Genomic DNA, 18,803 nt, shown 5'->3' with positions numbered 1-18,803 from the left:
GACTGAAGAAGGAGCAGATCATGTAAGTTACCAAAGCAATAATCTGCCTAGAACCACTTGAAATCATCTAGAACCCAGATGAACTTTTTGTAGTTCATTTTCAGAAACTTGTAGTTCTTTACCCACCATGGCAGACGTCACTAACTAGAGCCGCCGTCGCTTTATTATGACGTCACTAAGTGAAAGTCTGACTGCCTCACCACCGTGATCGCCTTTACTAACTCCTTTAGGAAGCCTCCTAACACCTTTACTAACTCCTTTAGGAAGCCTCCTAACACCTTTCTTAACTCCTTTAGGAAGCCTCCTAACTCCTTTCTTAACTCCTTTAGGAAGCCTCCTAACTCCTTTACTAACTCCTTTAGGAAGCCTCCTAACTCCTTTCTTAACTCCTTTAGGAAGCATCCTAACACCTTTCACTAACTCCTTTAGGAAGCCTCCTAACACCTTTACTAACTCCTTTAGGAAGCCTCCTAACTCCTTTCTTAACTCCTTTAGGAAGCATCCTAACACCTTTCACTAACTCCTTTAGGAAGCCTCCTAACACCTTTCACTAACTCCTTTAGGAAGCCTCCTAACACCTTTAACTAACTTCTTTAGGAAGCCTCCTAACACCTTTACTAACTCCTTTAGGAAGCCTCCTAACACCTATCTCTAACTCCTTTAGGAAGCCTCCTAACTCCTTTACTAACTCCTTTAGGAAGCCTCCTAACACCTATCTCTAACTCCTTTAGGAAGTCTCCTAACACCTTTCACTAACTCCTTTAGGAAGCCTCCTAACTCCTTTCACTAACTCCTTTAGGAAGCATCCTAACACCTTTCACTAACTCCTTTAGGAAGCCTCCTAACACCTTTACTAACTCCTTTAGGAAGCCTCCTAACACCTTTACTAACTCCTTCAGGAAGCCTCCTAACACCTTTCACTAACTCCTTTAGGAAGCCTCTTAACTCCTTTAGGAAGCCTCCTAACACCTTTACTAACTCCTTCAGGAAGCCTCCTAACACCTTTCACTAACTCCTTTAGGAAGCCTCTTAACTCCTTTAGGAAGCCTCCTAACACCTTTACTAACTCCTTTAAGAAGCCTCCTTACACCTTTACTAACTCCTTTAGGAAGCCTCCCAACACCTTTCACTAACTCCTTTAGGAAGCATCCTAACACCTTTCACTAACTCCTTTAGGAAGCCTCCTAACACCTTTACTAACTCCTTTAGGAAGCCTCCTAACACCTTTCACTAACTCCTTTAGGAAGCCTCCTAACACCTTTACTAACTCCTTTAGGAAGCCTCCTTACACCTTTACTAACTCCTTTAGGAAGCCTCCTAACACCTTTACTAACTCCTTTAGGAAGCCTCTTAACTCCTTTAGGAAGCCTCCTAACACCTTTACTAACTCCTTTAAGAAGCCTCCTTACACCTTTACTAACTCCTTTAGGAAGCCTCCTAACTCCTTTCTTAACTCCTTTAGGAAGCATCCTAACACCTTTCACTAACTCCTTTAGGAAGCCTCCTAACACCTTTCACTAACTCCTTTAGGAAGCCTCCTAACACCTTTAACTAACTTCTTTAGGAAGCCTCCTAACACCTTTACTAACTCCTTTAGGAAGCCTCCTAACACCTTTCACTAACTCCTTTAGGAAGCCTCCTTACACCTTTACTAACTCCTTTAGGAAGCCTCCCAACACCTTTCACTAACTCCTTTAGGAAGCCTCCTAACACCTTTCACTAACTCCTTTAGGAAGCATCCTAACACCTTTCACTAACTCCTTTAGGAAGCCTCCTAACACCTTTACTAACTCCTTTAAGAAGCCTCCTTACACCTTTACTAACTCCTTTAGGAAGCCTCCCAACACCTTTCACTAACTCCTTTAGGAAGCCTCCTAACACCTTTCACTAACTCCTTTAGGAAGCATCCTAACACCTTTCACTAACTCCTTTAGGAAGCCTCCTAACACCTTTACTAACTCCTTTAGGAAGCCTCCTAACACCTTTCACTAACTCCTTTAGGAAGCCTCCTAACACCTTTACTAACTCCTTTAGGAAGCCTCCTAACACCTTTCACTAACTCCTTTAGGAAGCCTCCTAACTCCTTTACTAACTCCTTCAGGAAGCCTCCTAACACCTTTCACTAACTCCTTTAGGAAGCCTCTTAACTCCTTTAGGAAGCCTCCTAACACCTTTACTAACTCCTTTAAGAAGCCTCCTCACACCTTTACTAACTCCTTTAGGAAGCCTCCTTACACCTTTACTAACTCCTTTAGGAAGCCTCCTTACACCTTTCACTAACTCCTTTAGGAAGCCTCCTAACACCTTTCACTAACTCCTTTAGGAAGCCTCCTTACACCTTTACTAACTCCTTTAGGAAGCCTCCTAACACCTTTCACTAACTCCTTTAGGAAGCCTCCTAACACCTTTACTAACTCCTTTAGGAAGCCTCCTAACACCTTTCACTAACTCCTTTAGGAAGCCTCCTAACTCCTTTCTTATCAGGGAAAGAGGATCTCAGTCTTCAGAGACGCCCTGTAGTGCTTATTCGTGCTGGCAGGCGGCAGGCGGCAGGCGGCAGGCGGCAGGCGGCAGGCGGCAGGCGGCAGGCGGCAGGCGGCAGGCGGCAGGCGGCAGGCGGCAGGCGGCAGGCGGCAGGCGGCAGGCGGCAGGCGGCAGGCGGCAGGCGGCAGGCGGCAGGCGTCGGAGACGAGACAGGAGGCGACACCAGGACCACTCAGGACGATCGACAATAATCCGGGGAGGGGAGAGAGAGGAGAGGTGCACCACACAGGAAACACAGAACATCACTGTAGTTGTGAAATAATAAAATGAATCCAGAAACATACCGCGCTCTCCGTCAATCCAAAATAATAATAAACCTCAAACCTGAAAGTAAAAGTAAAGTTTTGTCTTTCTTAGAATCTGTGTGCACAATTATTAGGCCACTAGAAGTGTGTAGAACTTTTATGAACTGAATGAAAAATGAAAATGTTCCCATCTCACCAGTTAAAGTGAGAATAATAAACAAACAACTCAACATTTCAGACAGTAAAAGAAAATGTGACCAATAGAGTCACGCTTCTTTTCAACAAGTCACAACAACGGTGCACTAGTAGATATAGATGGAGCCATATTGTTGGTCTGTCCCACATTTGATGAGTCATGTTTCACTATTTTACAGATCAGCAGTTCTTCAATATGGGATGTGGGACCAGGTCAGGGTGGACCAGGTCAGGGTGGACCAGGTCAGGATGGACCAGGTCAGGATGGACCAGGTCAGGGTGGACCAGGTCAGGGTGGACCAGGTCAGGATGGACCAGGTCAGGGTGGACCAGGTCAGGGTGGACCAGGTCAGGATGGACCAGGTCAGGGTGGACCAGGGCCGGGAATTGAACTTGTCCCTCTACATGCAGGAGATGCTGTCTCACCACAGACACAACTTGCAAAGGCAACCAGATTGCCCAACTCCGTCAACAAAGGTGAGGTAACGGTCTCAATGTAGAAAATGTGTGTGTGTGTGTGTGGGGGGGGGGGGGGGGGGGGGTATTCAGTATTGTTTTTATATTATCTACCTTTTAGTTTAAAAAAAAATGGAGATGGAGAGAGTGTGGGTGGAGGTAAACGACCCGGTGAAGGAGAGAGTGTGGGTGGAGGTAAACGACCCGGTGATGGAGAGAGTGTGGGTGGAGGTAAATGACCCGGTGAAGGAGAGAGTGTGGGTGGAGGTAAATGACCCGGTGATGGAGCGGGTGTGGGTGGAGGTAAACGACCCGGTGAAGGAGAGAGTGTGGGTGGAGGTAAACGACCCGGTGAAGGAGAGAGTGTGGGTGGAGGTAAACGACCCGGTGATGGAGAGAGTGTGGGTGGAGGTAAACGACCCGGTGAAGGAGAGAGTGTGGGTGGAGGTAAATGACCCGGTGAAGGAGAGAGTGTGGGTGGAGGTAAACGACCCGGTGATGGAGAGAGTGTGGGTGGAGGTAAACGACCCGGTGAAGGAGAGAGTGTGGGTGGAGGTAAACGACCCGGTGATGGAGAGAGTGTGGGTGGAGGTAAACGACCCGGTGATGGAGAGAGTGTGGGTGGAGGTTAGGGTTTCTCCTGCAGGAACAGGCTCAGGTAAAACACTCCGTACTGCATCACTGCCTCCCTCTAACAACTAAAACAATAGGAGGTGTGTCTGTGTTGACATGTCTGTCTTTAGGGACAAAAGACAACAGGGACTAAAGTCATTCTGACTCTTCACAACATGTTGATATAAAATCTCCGTTGGAACAAAACTTTGGAATTTGGAATTACTCAGTGGGGGGTCCGCGGGGGGGGGTCAGTGGGGGGGGGTCAGTGGGGGGTCAGCGGAGGGGTCAGTGGGGGGGGTCAGTGGGGGGTCAGCGGAGGGGTCAGTGGGGGGTCAGTGGGGGGGGGGTCAGTGGAGGGGTCAGTGGGGGGTCCGCGGGGGGGGTCAGTGGGGGGGGGGGGTCAGTGGGGGGTCAGTGAAGGGGTCAGCGGAGGGGTCAGTGGGGGGATCAGTGGAGGGGTCAGTGGGGGGTCAGTGGGGGGTCAGTGGGGGGGTCAGTGGAGGGGTCAGCGGAGGGGTCAGTGGGGGGTCAGTGGGGGGTCAGTGGGGGGGTTAGTGGAGGGGTCAGTGGGGGGGGGTCAGTGGGGGGTCAGCGGAGGGGTCAGTGGGGGGTCAGTGGGGGGGGTCAGCGGAGGGGTCAGTGGGGGGTCAGTGGGGGGGGGTCAGTGGAGGGGTCAGTGGGGGGTCCGCGGGGGGGGTCAGTGGGGGGGGGGTCAGTGGGGGGTCAGTGAAGGGGTCAGCGGAGGGGTCAGTGGGGGGTCAGTGGGGGGATCAGTGGAGGGGTCAGTGGGGGGGTCAGTGGAGGGGTCAGCGGAGGGGTCAGTGGGGGGTCAGTGGAGGGGTCAGTGGAGGGGTCAGTGGGGGGTCAGTGGGGGGGTCAGTGGAGGGGTCAGTGGGGGGTCAGTGAAGGGGTCAGCGGAGGGGTCAGTGGGGGGATCAGTGGGGGGGTCAGTGGGGGGTCAGTGGGGGGGTCAGTGGGGGGGTCAGTGGAGGGGTCAGCGGAGGGGTCAGTGGGGGGTCAGTGGAGGGGTCAGTGGAGGGGTCAGTGGAGGGGTCAGTGGGGGGTCAGTGGGGGGTCAGTGGGGGGGTCAGCCAGACGAGGTTCAGAAGCGAAGATGGTGGGCGAGTTGAAAAGTCATTCAGCCTGCAGGGGGCAGCAACGCGGTGCACCCTTGTTTACTCTCCCATCCAGAGAAGAAGAAACTCCACTTCCAGGTTTTCCAGCAAACGAAAAACGGGAGACGAGCTGTCTCCCGTTTTTCCCCGTCACACTGTAAAACTCACAGCACGCACCGCCTGTTCCTGCACCACCCATCACACTGTAAAACTCACAGCACGCACCGCCTGTTCCTGCACCACCCGTCACACTGTAAAACTCACAGCACGCACCGCCTGTTCCTGCACCACCCGTCACACTGTAAAACTCACAGCACGCACCGCCTGTTCCTGCACCACCCGTCTCACTGTAAAACTCACAGCACGCACCGCCTGTTCCTGCACCACCCGTCTCACTGTAAAACTCACAGCACGCACCGCCTGTTCCTGCACCACCCGTCTCACTGTTCCTCAGCGCCGCTAGAGGAGCTGTTTCTCAGATGGAACAGTCCACTGGGTGTAGGGGTGCACTGTCTGTATATTTATGTGTAAATATGTATAGTGGGGAATTTGTGACTGGTTAAAATATCGTATTGTATATATTCTGAATGTGGTAATGATTGTTTGGTTTGCGATGTACTTCATTATTACAGTTTTTCAGTGATGTTTATTCAGGGTGGGTTAAACACCCCGTGGACATTTGTTTTATGCCAGCCTGTCCTGATTGGCCCCATTCAGGGTGGGGCTGGGCTTATTTAAGGAGGCACACCTTCAGGGACAGGAGGACTGAGGGACAGGAGGACTGAGGGACTGACAGAGTCAGACGTCCTGCTCTGAGGCTGGAAACAATGTTTGGTTCCACTTTTGTAAAAAGAACGTTTAAAATAAACCTAAATTAATTTTGTAACTCCGACTACCTCCTCATCCTCTGTTCATCCTCACCACCACCACCAGGCCGAACACATCCCGAGTCGGGGGGGGGCCTCGGTCCCTCACAAACCCTGAAGAGACAAACCCCCACCCAGCTTAAAGTCCTCCACCACCATCCCTCTTCCAGTGCTCCACCCTGCTTAAAGTCCTCCACCACCATCCTCCACCAAAAAGAGTACCAGCAGCCTCAGTGACTACCAGCCAGTAGCCTCCACCCCCATCATCATGAAGTGCTTTGAGAGTCCCATCATGCCTGCCACCCACACTGGACCCCCACCAGTTTCCCTACAGAGCCAACCGGTCCACAGAGGACACCATCACCACCGCTCTGCACACCACCCTGACCCACCTGGAACAGCGGGGGAGCTACGACAGGCTGCTCTTCCTGGACTTCAGCTGGGCTTTCAACACCATCACCCCGAGCAGACTGGTCAGCAAGGTGGGGGTCCTGGGTCTCCTCCACCACATCTGGACTGGGTTATGGACTTCCTGATGGACCGCTCCCAGAGGGTGAGAGGAGGACACCACCTGTCCCCAGCACTGAGCACCAGCACCGGTTCTCCACAGGGCTGTGTGCTCAGCCCCCTACTCTACACCCTCTACACCTACCACTGCACCCCCTCCCACCCGAGCAACACCATCATTAAGCTTGTGGATGATACCACGGTGGTGGGGCTCATCTCAGGAGGAGATGAGGCTGCTTACAGGGTGGAGGTGGAGAGTCTGTCAGGCTGGTGCACCACCAACAACCTCATCCTAAACACCTCCAACTTCAGAAGGTGTAAACCGGACATTCAGCCGATCACCATGAATGGGGAAGGGGTGGAGATGGTGTCAGACTTTCTGTTCCTGGGCATCTACATCAGCTAGGACCTAACCTGGACTGTTAACTCCACAATCCTCTACGTCCTCTACGCCCTAACTCCTAGTCCTCAAGAGACTCTACTTCCTGAAGAAGACACAACAGAGACTCTACTTCCTGAAGAAGACACAACAGAGACTCTACTTCCTGAAGAAGACACAACGGCTGAGGGGGAAGCACATTACACCACCACATTACACCACCACACTGAGGGGGAAGCACATTACACCACCACATTACACCACCACACTGAGGGGGGAGCACATTACACCACCACATTACACCACCACATTACACCACCACACTGAGGGTTGAGCACATTACACCACCACACTGAGGCTGGAGCACATTACACCACCACATTACACCACCACACTGAGGGTTGAGCACATTACACCACCACACTGAGGGGGGAGCACATTACACCACCACACTGAGGCTGGAGCACATTACACCACCACATTACACCACCACACTGAGGGTTGAGCACATTACACCACCACACTGAGGGGGGAGCACATTACACCACCACACTGAGGCTGGAGCACATTACACCACCACACTGAGGGGGGAGCACATTACACCACCACACTGAGGGGGAAGCACATTACACCACCACATCACACCATCACATTACACCACCACACTGAGGCTGGAGCACATCACACCATCACATTACACCACCACACTGAGGCTGGAGCACATTGCACCACCACACTGAGGCTGGAGCGCATTCCCCCACCACACTGAGGGTGGAGCACATTACACCACCACACTGAGGCTGGAGCACATCCCCCCCCCCCCCCCCCCCCCCCCCACGCACTGAGGGGGAAGCACATTACACCACCACACTGAGGATGGACCACATTACACCATCACACTGAGGGTGGAGCACATTCCCCCCCCCCCCCCTGCTCCACCCTCTCCACTGGCTGCCTGTGTATCAAAGGACTTCAGAATGGTCCTTCTGCTCTAGAAAGCTTTGAAGGGTCTCGGCCTAAATCATCTCAGATTGACTTGTAGAAGATCAAAGCTCCAGACCTCTGAGGTCATCAGGAAGAGGTTGACTCACTGTTCCTACAGTCAGAAGAAACAAGGTGAGGCAGCTTTTAGTTCCTACCTCCTCACCTGTGGAACAAACTTCCTGAACACCTGAAGACTGCTGACACACTCACTTCTGGCCCCTGGCCCCTGGCCCCTGGCCCCTGGCCCCTGGCCCCTGGCGCCTGGCGCCTGGCCCCTGGCCCCTGGCGCCTGGCCCCTGGCGCCTGGCCCCTGGCCCCTGGCGCCTGGCGCCTGGCCCCTGGCCCCTGGCCCCTGGCGCCTGGCCCCTGGCCCCTGGCCCCTGGCCCCTGGCCCCTGGCCCCTGGCGCCTGGCCCCTGGCCCCTGGCGCCTGGCCCCTGGCGCCTGGCCCCTGGCGCCTGGCCCCTGGCCCCTGGCCCCTGGCCCCTGGCCCCTGGCCCCTGGCCCCTGGCCCCTGGCCCCTGGCGCCTGGCCCGTGGCCTTTATATCCTGTGGTTAATTGAGGTCAGTTTAAGTTATTTAGGAAAGTCAGAATATCTTCCTTTTCTGGGTTTCCTGTTGTTGAGTACAGATTATTGAAGAAGTTAAAGAACACCTGCTTTAGTTCTAGAGGTGATATGTGTATTTCCCTGACTGCTCTAGAACTGCTGTTATGAGAGTTTCTCTTTAGTCCACAGAAGTTGGTTTGCTAAGAATTTACCTGATTTGTTGTTCAGCTCGAAGTTGTTCAACATTAAATCTCTTTTCTTAGTTTTTTTTAATAAGATGGTGTCTAGCTTTAATCGTATTGATTTATTGGATTTTGTATTGATCAGTAATGATTGACTTATTTTGTTTGGCGGGAGTCTCGGGGTCGGAACCGTCTTGCTGGTCGCAGTTTCCGGTCGGAACCCTGAGGCGGGACACGGCGGAGTGAAGCTGGACTGTTTGTGTGAGAAGCTCCGCGAGGACGATGAGCACCAAACACGTGACGTGCAGGTGAGTTCGCGTGAGTCCACCTCACCTGCCCGGTAGCCGCGGGGGGGGGGGGGGGGGTCCGGGGGTCGGTCCGGTTCCGCCGGGTTCCGCTCGGTTCCGTCCGGTGCTCATGTTTTTAGCCGTTAGCGGTTAGCGCCGCGTGACGTCACGTCTCTTCGTTTACCTGAGTTCTTCATGTCGCTGCGTCATTTCGTCCCGACACGAGAACACTGAGGTCGGCAGAGCCGTCGCCTCCCTATCGGAAGGTTTAGGTTCGATTCTCCATCGTTCTGCGTGCCGAAGTGTCCTTGAGCAAAACTCTGTACCCCGAACTGCTCCGGTGGCTCCGCCCCCTGTTGTGTGAATGGGTGAATGTTATAAACGATGTAAAGCACATGAAACGAAATCCATTCACCTTGTTACCATAGCAACAGACCGGCTATGTTAGACTTCACGTGTTGTCAAGAACCGTCCAATAGAAACTATCCGTCACTATTATTATTCTTTACAACTGAAAACACACTACACTAACACATGTACACATTTCACTCAGAACGCTGCACGTCACGCTTCACAACGTCACGCTGCACGTCACGCTTCACAACGGCACGACTCACAACGTCACGCTTCACAACGTCACGCTTCACAACGTCACGCTTCACAACGGCACGACTCACAACGTCACACAGCACACTCACGTCACGCTGCACAACGTCATGCTGCACAACGTCACGCTGCACACTGTCACAACGTCACGCTGCACACTGTCACAACGTGACAACGTGACGCCGCACACTGTCACAACGTGACAACGTGACGCTGCACACTGTCACAACGTCACGCTGCACACTGTCACAACGTGACGCCGCACACTGTCACAACGTGACAACGTGACGCCGCACACTGTCACAACGTGACAACGTGACGCTGCACACTGTCACAATGTGACAACGTGACGCCGCACACTGTCACAACGTGACAACGTGACGCCGCACACTGTCACAACGTGACAACGTGACGCTGCACACTGTCACAACGTGACAACGTGACGCTGCACACTGTCACAATGTGACAACGTCACGCTGCACAGTCACAACGTGACAACGTCACGCTGCACACTGTCACAACGTCACGCCGCACACTGTCACAACGTCACGCCGCACACTGTCACAACGTCACGCCGCACAACGTGACAACGTCACGCTGCACACCGTCACAACGTCACGCTGCACACCGTCACAACGTCACGCTGCACACCGTCACACTGTCACAACGTCACGCAGCACACTGTCACAACGTCACGCCGCACACTGTCACAACGTCACACTGTCACAACGTCACACTGTCACAACGTCACGCAGCACACTGTCACAACGTCACGCCGCACACTGTCACAACGTCACGCCGCACAACGTGACAACGTCACGCTGCACACCGTCACAACGTCACGCTGCACACCGTCACAACGTCACGCTGCACACTGTCACAACGTCACGCTGTCACAACGTCACGCTGCACACTGTCACAACGTCACACTGTCACAACGTCACGCTGCACACTGTCACAACGTCACAACGTCACGCTGCACACTGTCACAACGTCACAACGTCACGCTGCACACTGTGACCGATCAGAGGAGCTGCTGTGTGAGAGATTGACACGGTGATGACCAGCAGGTGTTCCACTGCAGGTACTTCCTTCACGGAGTGTGCAGGGAGGGAAGCCGCTGTCTGTTCTCTCACGACCCGAGTACCAGCAAACCCTCCACCATCTGCAAGTTCTACCAGAGAGGAGCCTGCGCCTACGGAGAACGCTGCAGGTAACTGCACCTGTCAGCTAACACCACCCATCAGCTAACTCCACCTGTCAGCTAACACCACCCATCACCTAACTCCACCTGTCAGCTAACACCACCCATCACCTAACTCCACCTGTCAGCTAACACCATCCATCATCTAACACCACCCATCAGCTACCTGCACCTGTAAGCTAACACCACCCATCAGCTAACTCCACCTGTCAGCTAACACCACCTGTCAGCTAACTCCACCCGTCAGCTAACACCATCCATCAACTAACACCACCCATCAGCTAACACCACCCATCAGGTAAGCATTACCTGTCCTGCATATATCATACGTTACTCTGTGTGTGTGTGTGTGTGTGTGTGTGTGTGTGTGTGTGTGTGTGTGTGTGTGTGTGTGTGTGTGTGTGTGTGTGTGTGTCCAGGTATGACCACATCAAACCATCAGTCCGAGGTGGAAGTGGAGGAGGGGGTGGAGCTTTAGAGGACCCAGTAGAAGGAGGTGGAGCTGGAGGCCGCGGAAGGGGCGGGTCCAAGAGGAGTCTGGTTCTGAGAGACAGAGGTGTGTGTGTGTGTGTGTGTGTGTGTGTGTGTGTGTGTGTGTGTGTGTGTGTGTGTGTGTGTGTGTGTGTGTGTGTGTGTGTGTGTTTCAGTAGGTGGAGCAGACCGTGTGTGTGTGTGTGTTTCAGTAGGTGGAGCAGACGGTGTGTGTGTGGGCGGAGCAGACAGGTCAGGGTCAGAAGTGGCGGCGGCGGCGGGGTCATCTCCTCAGTCGTACGTGGATGCCATCAGGACAGGGCTGGAGGCGGTGCCAGAAGGAGGTGTGGTTTCCACAGTGCTGTGCTCTGATTGGCTTGAGGCTGATTGAACATGACTTTGCGTGTGTCCTCCTGTAGAGCTTCAGTTGGGAGGCGGAGCCTACCAGCGACCGTCTCTGCTATGTCCGTATGCTGCCGCCGGACGCTGTTACTATGAGGACGCCTGTCCGTATCTCCATGGCGACCTGTGTGAGGTGTGCAGGCTGCAAGTGCTCCACCCACATGACCCTGAGCAGCGGAGAGCACACGAGAAGGTTTGACCCCAACCCCCCAGGTCTCTGTCCCCCCCACCCCCCTCACACCTCCTCTTCCCCCATGTATGTTGCCCTCCTCCCCCACACCTCTTCTCCACCCCCCACAACTCTCCTACCCCCCATATCTCTGTCCCCCCAAGCTACCCCCCCCACACAACTCTCCTCCCCCCATGTCTCTGTACCCCCCGATTTCCCCCATATCTCTGTCCCCCCAAGCTACCCCCCCCCCCCCACACAACTCTCCTACCCCACACTCTTCTCTACCCCCCCACACAACTCTCCTCCCCCCATGTCTCTGTACCCCCCGATTTCCCCCATGTATCTGGCCCCCCAGAAACCCCCACCTCACACCCCCTCCCCTCCCTCCCATATCTCTGTCCCCTCCACCCCCACACCTCCCCTCCCCCCCAGGTATTTGTATCCCCCAGATTACCCCCCACACCTCTTCTCCCACCATGTCTCTGCCCCCCCAGATGCCCCTCTCCCTCCCTCACACACCTTTCACCCCCCCGCCCTCTAGGTGTGTCTGGCGGCCTTTGAAGCAGACATGGAGAAGGCGTTTGCTGCTCAGCTCAGTCAAGACAAGGTGATTCATTCACACACAGAGACACTCAGCTGAGAGACTGTTGTTGCCATGGCGATACCTGTTGTTACCACAGTGAATCATGTTACTATGGTGCTACCTGTTGATACAACGGTGCTACCTGTTGTCACCACCACGGGTACACCTGTTGTTTCCACCACAGTGATACCTGTTGTTACCACGGTGACACCTGTTACCACCACGGTGACACCTGTTGTCACCACGGTGATACCTGTTGTCACCACCACGGGTACACCTGTTGTTTCCACCACAGTGATACCTGTTGTTACCACGGTGACACCTGTTGTTACTGAGTGCTACCTGTTGTTGATACCTGCTGTTTCCTTGGCTGTCGTTCCAGGTGTGTTCTATCTGTATGGAGGTGGTGGTGCAGAAGGTCAACCCGTCTGAGCGCCGCTTCGGCATCCTGTCGTCCTGCTGTCACACCTTCTGCCTGTCCTGCATCAAACAGTGGCGTTGTACTCGCAACTTCTGCAACAAGATCATCAAGTGAGAAACACACACACACACACACACACACAGTTGTGTATGAAGCGTCTTGAGTACGATTACTGTTACTTCCTGATGTCACAGTCAGACAGGTACAGGGTTCACACAGACAGGTGGACTCCAGTGTTTCTTTTTTTTAGCACTGTATTATTTTGTTAATTTACCGTAGTACCAGTGCTGCTCAAAACATATTGGGGGGTTATGACTGTACCATCAGAAAGTAAAATCGGGTAACTATAAAATCAAAATCAATAATGGAGCAAAAACACAGACACCCATTTAAGTACTCTTAAATGGTGCATTATAGAGTACTAAATACTACATTGTTATGAATTGTGGGACCAGTTGATATTGAATGAACCAAACATGTTAAGGAAAACAGATACCTTTTTAAAATCACATCACTAAACCAAAGTAAAGATGTTCACAAGAGCCTTGATATGCACTCGTAAATGATAGATACAGAATAAATACTCAATTAAATGGAACTTCAGGGGCCAAATACAGTTTCATCTCGAGTGGCCGGACCAGTAAAATATTGATAAAATAACCTTTAAATTTACATTTGAAAGTGTTTTTGTTGTGGCCAAAGTGTACGCCACGGGATGAATTCTGCCTGATCACAACTGGTACCAACTGATCACAACTGGTACCAACTGATCACAACTGGTACCAACTGATCACAACTGGTACCAACTGATCACAACTGGTACCAACTGGTACCAACTGATCACAACTGGTACCAACTGATCACAACTGGTACCAACTGGTACCAACTGATCACAACTGGTACCAACTGGTACCAACTGATCACAACTGGTACCAAAATGACAACAATCTCAACATAGAGTGAATTTTAATGAAACATTCTGCAGCAAAACACAGTGAAATGTAAAAACGATCCTCTAGTACCACGTGTTTGGAGGCTTGTGGGGCTGATTGGAGCTGCAGCCGGTTTTGGTCCTCAGGCCTCATGTTTGACTGAAGTAAACCCCACAGCAGCGCCCCCTGCTGGAGGCTGTCCCTCATTACGGTGCGTTAACAAGGGTTGAACCATTAATTGCATTTGATAATATCATATTATGATAAAACAGGATTTTCAAAACACAAAGGCTGTGATTTCACCGCTCACGTGGTCGACTTGCGCGTCCTGCGCGTGTCTTCTGCCCCCCTTGCCCGAACGGGCTGGTGGTTCTTAGAGATGGAGCCGATCCGGGATCAGGTTCTGATGTGGACTGGATTTCCTGAAGGGAAGCGGGTCTCAATGAGACCAGGAGGAATGAGTCAGGAAATCCAGTCCACAGTTTGCAGCCAGCGAGCAGGCTAGGGAAGTAGCACTGTGCTATCCAACTTTTCATGGCAACATGTTGCTGTTTGGACGCATTTTACACTCAAGACACCACAAAGCAACACAGCAACGTGGATGTTAGCAAAGCAACGCAGCAACGTGGATGTTAGCAAAGCCATAGTCCAGCAGGGCGGCGCTCTGCAGCCAGACGTCAGCGTTTTCAGCCTCCAGCTCTGGGAGGAGAACAGCTCTGACATCAGAACAATGAGCAGCAGCTCCTCCAGGCTGTCAGCAGGCGATTCACACCTCCGTGAAGCTGCGTCCTACTCCACGCTAAACTCCCTGAAAATAGTCCCAATGGTTGGAGCTGCGTTAGAGCTGGAAACATTGTGTTGCTGCTGCCTTGCTCAAGAGTTTCCCCAGGGATTAATAAAGTTTATTATGAGATGATGACGTCACGCAGACCCCCACATTGTCCACATGGAACAAAGATACTTTGATCTTTAATGTCCAGCCCTGCATTAGTATAGTGACCCAGCCTGGTTTAGGGCTTTGATCTTTAATGTCCAGCCCTGCATTAGTATAGTGACCCAGCCTGGTTTAGGGCTTTGATCTTTAATGTCCAGCCCTGCATTAGTATAGTGACCCAGCCTGGTTTTAGGGCTTTGATCAGCACAATGGACCAGCGGTTGGCTTGTTGTGGTGAACGCTTACTAGACTGTAAGTCACAGTACTTAGTAAGTTTACTACTGTAATTGAAGTAGAAGATAAATAAACTGTCTTTCATATTAATACATGCTTCATTCTACTTTATCTTAACATGAGCCGAGCCTCTAAGAAAGAACAATTTATGTAGAATAAATCTGATATTGTTTATTATAATACACATTGATTTATTGTTTGTTTGTTAAAAAGTACATGAGAAGAGAACCTTGAAAAAAGAATCGCATATTAAATCACAATATTGTGGAAAAAACATCACAATTAGATTATTTTCCCAAACCGTTCCGCCCTGGTGTTAACAGTTAGAACCTCCACTATTGGTCTGCTCTTACCGGGTCCCTCGTCTGAGGTTCTACTGAAGTTAGAGGCTTTCAGTGAGGTGGCACAATTTCTTACGTCCGCCTTTTTCGAAGCTTGAACGTCCAAATGTCGTTCACAGCCTGCATGATCACCAGTCCAGTCCCACCCCCAACCCCCCCCTGCAATCGGAGGACGTGATCCAGAACCCCCCAGTGCAGGACTCTTGGTGTCTTTGCCTCAATTAAAAAAATAAAGCGGCGGCGAGGATTTAAGAACAATGGACCGCCATTGTTGAATGAATGTATACTAAACCCTGGACTGGTTCAGTGACTGGTTCAGGGGGACTGGTTCAGGGGGACAGACAGGTGATCCAGTCCCTGGTCCTGCAGGTCTTGTCCAGAATGCCGCGTCGTCTCTGAATTCGTCATCCCATCAGTCCACTGGGTGGAAGACCAGGATGAGAAGGACCACCTCATAGACCTCTTCAAGTCCGGGGTCAGGTGAGTGTCCGTCCAGTCTGTCCCCCTGTTCCTGTCCCCCCATCCCTGTCCCCTTGATCCCTCATCCTCCTGGTCTCACGGTGTCTTGGTCTCTCTGTTTCTCCTGGTCCCTGGTCTATCTTGGTCCCGGTCCAGTAAGAAGTCCTGTAAGTACTTCGACCAGGGTCGCGGTTCCTGCCCCTTCGGAGGAAACTGTTTGTATCTTCATGCTTTTCCTGACGGACGACGAGCAGAACCAGAACCGGTCCGGACCCGCAAACAACTGAGCTCAGCAGGAAGCGTCAGGGTCAGTACCGCCGCCTAAGTACCGTTACTGTAGTCCCTACCTGTAGTGTGTCACTGTAGTGCTTCCCTGTAATGTGTTACTATAGTGTGTCACTGTAGTATTACTGTAGTCCTTCCCTGTAATGTGTTACTATAGTGTGTCACTGTAGTATTACTGTAGTCCTTCCCTGTAGTGTGTCACTGTAGTACTTCACTGTAATATTACTGTAGTCCTTCCCTGTAGTGTGTCACTGTAGTACTTCACTGTAATATTACTGTAGTCCTTCCCTGTAGTGTGTCACTGTAGTACTTCCCTGTAATGTGTTACTATAGTGTGTCACTGTAGCGCTTCACTGTAGTATTACTGTAGTCCTTCCCTGTAGTGTGTCACTGTAGCGCTTCACTGTAGTATTACTGTAGTCCTTCCCTGTAGTGTGTCACTGTAGTACTTCCCTGTAATGTGTTACTATAGTGTGTCACTGTAGAGCTTCACTGTAGTATTACTGTAGTCCTTCCCTGTAGTGTGTCACTGTAGTACTTCCCTGTAATGTGTTACTATAGTGTGTCACTGTAGAGCTTCACTGTAGTATTACTGTAGTCCTTCCCTGTAGTGTGTCACTGTAGCGCTTCACTGTAGTATTACTGTAGTCCTTCCCTGTAGTGTGTCACTGTAGTACTTCCCTGTAATGTGTTACTATAGTGTGTCACTGTAGAGCTTCACTGTAGTATTACTGTAGTCCTTCCCTGTAGTGTGTCACTGTAGTACTTCACTGTAGTGTGTCACTGTCGTGTGTGACTGTAATCCCTCCCTGTAGTGCTTCATTGTAGTGTGTTACTGTAGTGTGTAACTGTAGTGCTTCATTGTAGTATGTCACTAGTGTGTTACTATAGTGTGTCACTGTAGTGTTATTGTAGTGCTTCACTGTGGTGTCACTGTAGTATGTTACTGTAGTGTTTCACTGTAGTGTGTCACCATGCTAACATTGTATTTGTTGTACGCTGTAGTTCATGAACAACGTGCGACTGTGGGACTTCATCGAGGAGCGCGAGCAGCGCTCGGCCCCGCCTCTCCACGATGACATCACCGAGCTGAGGGAGGTGTTTATGCAGATGTCAGGACCGAGTCAGGATGAGACTCCGCCCACTGAGGACCAGTAGTCACTATGGCAACCTGCGCCTCGTCAATTAGCCACTTTGAAATGTCACGGAAACGAGACGTGGACGAGTTTTTATTTATTTATTGGTAAATAAACACAGTGACATCATCCGCAGCGTTTGTTTCCACCAATCGGCTCGCAAAGTTTTTCACAACAAAAAAGTTCAATAAACAATCCGAGAAAACTTCCTGTGATGAGTCATCATGTTGTTAGGGAACATGACTAGTTGTTAGGTCTGGTTACTCAGGAACAGGACTAGTCGTTAGGTCTGGTTGCTACGGAACAGGACTGGTCGTTAGGTCTGGTTACTCAGGAACAGGACTAGTCGTTAGGTCTGGTTGCTACGGAACAGGACTGGTCGTTAGGTCTGGTTGCTAGGGAACAGGACTGGTCGTTAGGTCTGGTTGCTAGGGAACAGGACTGGTCGTTAGGTCTGGTTACTCAGGAACAGGACTAGTCGTTAGGTCTGGTTGCTACGGAACAGGACTGGTCGTTAGGTCTGGTTGCTAGGGAACAGGACTGGTCGTTAGGTCTGGTTGCTACGGAACAGGACTGGTCATTAGGGCTGGTTACTAGGGAACAGGACTGGTTGCTAAGGAACAGGACTGGCTGTTAGGTCTAGTTACTAGGGAACGGGACTGGTTACCAGGGAACAGGACTGGTTGTTAGGGAACAGGACTGGTTGCTAGAGAATGGGACTGGCTGTGAGGACTGGTTGCTACAGAACAAGACTGGTTACTAGGCAACAGGACTGGTTGTTAGAAAACAGTACTGGTCATTAGGTCTGGTTGCTAGAGAACAGGACTGGTTGCTAAGGAATAGGACTGTTAAGACTGGTTGCTATAGAACGGGACTGGTCATTAAATCTGGTTATTAATAAACAGGACTGGCTGTTAGGTCTGGTTACTAGGGAATGGGACTGGTTACCAGGAAACAGGATTGGTTGCTAGGGATCAGGACTGGCTGTTAGGTCTGGTTGCTAGGGAACAGGACTGGTCATTAGGTCTGGTTGCTAGGGAACAGGACTGGTTGCTAGAGAATGGGACTCGCTGTGAGGACTGGATGCTAGGGAACAGGACTGGTTACTAGGCAACAGGGCTGGTTGTTAGGTCTGGTTGCTAGGGAACAGGACTGGTTGCTAAGGAATAGGACTGGTTGTTAAATCTGGTTACTGAGGAACAGGACTGGTTCCTAGGGAACAGGACTGGTTGCTAGAGAACTGGACTGGCTGTTAGGACTGGTTGCTGGGGAACAGGACTGGACGTTAGGTGTGGTTGCTAGGGAAAAGGAGTTGTTACTAGAGAACGGGACTGGCTGTTAGGACTGGTTGCTAGGGAACAGGACTGGTTGCTAAGGGACAGGACTGGTTGCTAAGGAACAGGACTGGTTGTTAGAACTGGTTACTAGGGAACAAGACTGAATGTTAGGACTGGTTGTTAGGACTGGTTGTGTTATTCATTTGTGTGTCGTGTAAATGAGTATTGTCTGGTTGTGTAACGTGTGTGTGTGTGTGTGTGTGTGTGTGTGTGTGTGTGTGTGTGTGTGTGTGTGTGTGTGTGTGTGTGTGTGTGTGTGTGTGTGTGTGTGTGTGTGTGTGTGTGGGTGTGTGTGTGTGGGTGACTTTAATCCCATCACAGCTCCTTAACTCCTCACAGCTGAGAGCAGAAAGTCATGGACAGG

At 51.4% G+C, this 18,803-nt stretch overlaps 1 protein-coding gene across 3 annotated transcripts; it reads left to right on the top strand.

The window, feature by feature from the left end:
- Window positions 1-8,838: 8,838 nt before the first annotated feature.
- On the top strand, window positions 8,839-17,311 carry mkrn2 (makorin, ring finger protein, 2). Of its 3 annotated transcripts, none has more exons than XM_080493700.1 (10): window positions 8,839-8,943; window positions 10,613-10,741; window positions 11,152-11,288; window positions 11,416-11,547; window positions 11,623-11,798; window positions 12,319-12,384; window positions 12,743-12,891; window positions 15,592-15,702; window positions 15,838-15,988; window positions 16,972-17,311. In XM_080493700.1, exons 1-10 carry the CDS (start codon window positions 8,918-8,920, stop codon window positions 17,122-17,124), a joined length of 1,230 nt encoding a protein of 409 aa, XP_080349826.1. In that variant the 5' UTR covers window positions 8,839-8,917; the 3' UTR covers window positions 17,125-17,311. The 3 variants fall into 3 exon arrangements, with proteins under 3 accessions (XP_080349826.1, XP_080349827.1, XP_080349825.1); XM_080493701.1 differs by having other exon boundaries at window positions 11,419-11,547; window positions 16,972-17,303; XM_080493699.1 differs by having other exon boundaries at window positions 11,380-11,547; window positions 16,972-17,303.
- Window positions 17,312-18,803: the final 1,492 nt, after the last annotated feature.

This window comes from Lipophrys pholis, assembly GCF_963383615.2.
Source record: "Lipophrys pholis genome assembly, contig: SCAFFOLD_53, whole genome shotgun sequence".
Taxonomy (NCBI): Eukaryota; Metazoa; Chordata; class Actinopteri; order Blenniiformes; family Blenniidae; genus Lipophrys; species Lipophrys pholis.
The sequence above is the reverse complement of the archived record's forward strand: the minus strand, read 5'-3'. Positions and strand labels throughout refer to the sequence as shown.

Coding starts and splice junctions, on each gene's coding strand:
- mkrn2 (XM_080493699.1), top strand. CDS start 8,918: ATGAGCACCAAACACGTGACGTGCAG. Junction 12,385..12,742: donor CTCAGCTCAGTCAAGACAAG/GTGATTCATTCA, acceptor CTGTCGTTCCAG/GTGTGTTCTATCTGTATGGA. Junction 12,892..15,591: donor TTCTGCAACAAGATCATCAA/GTGAGAAACACA, acceptor CTGGTCCTGCAG/GTCTTGTCCAGAATGCCGCG.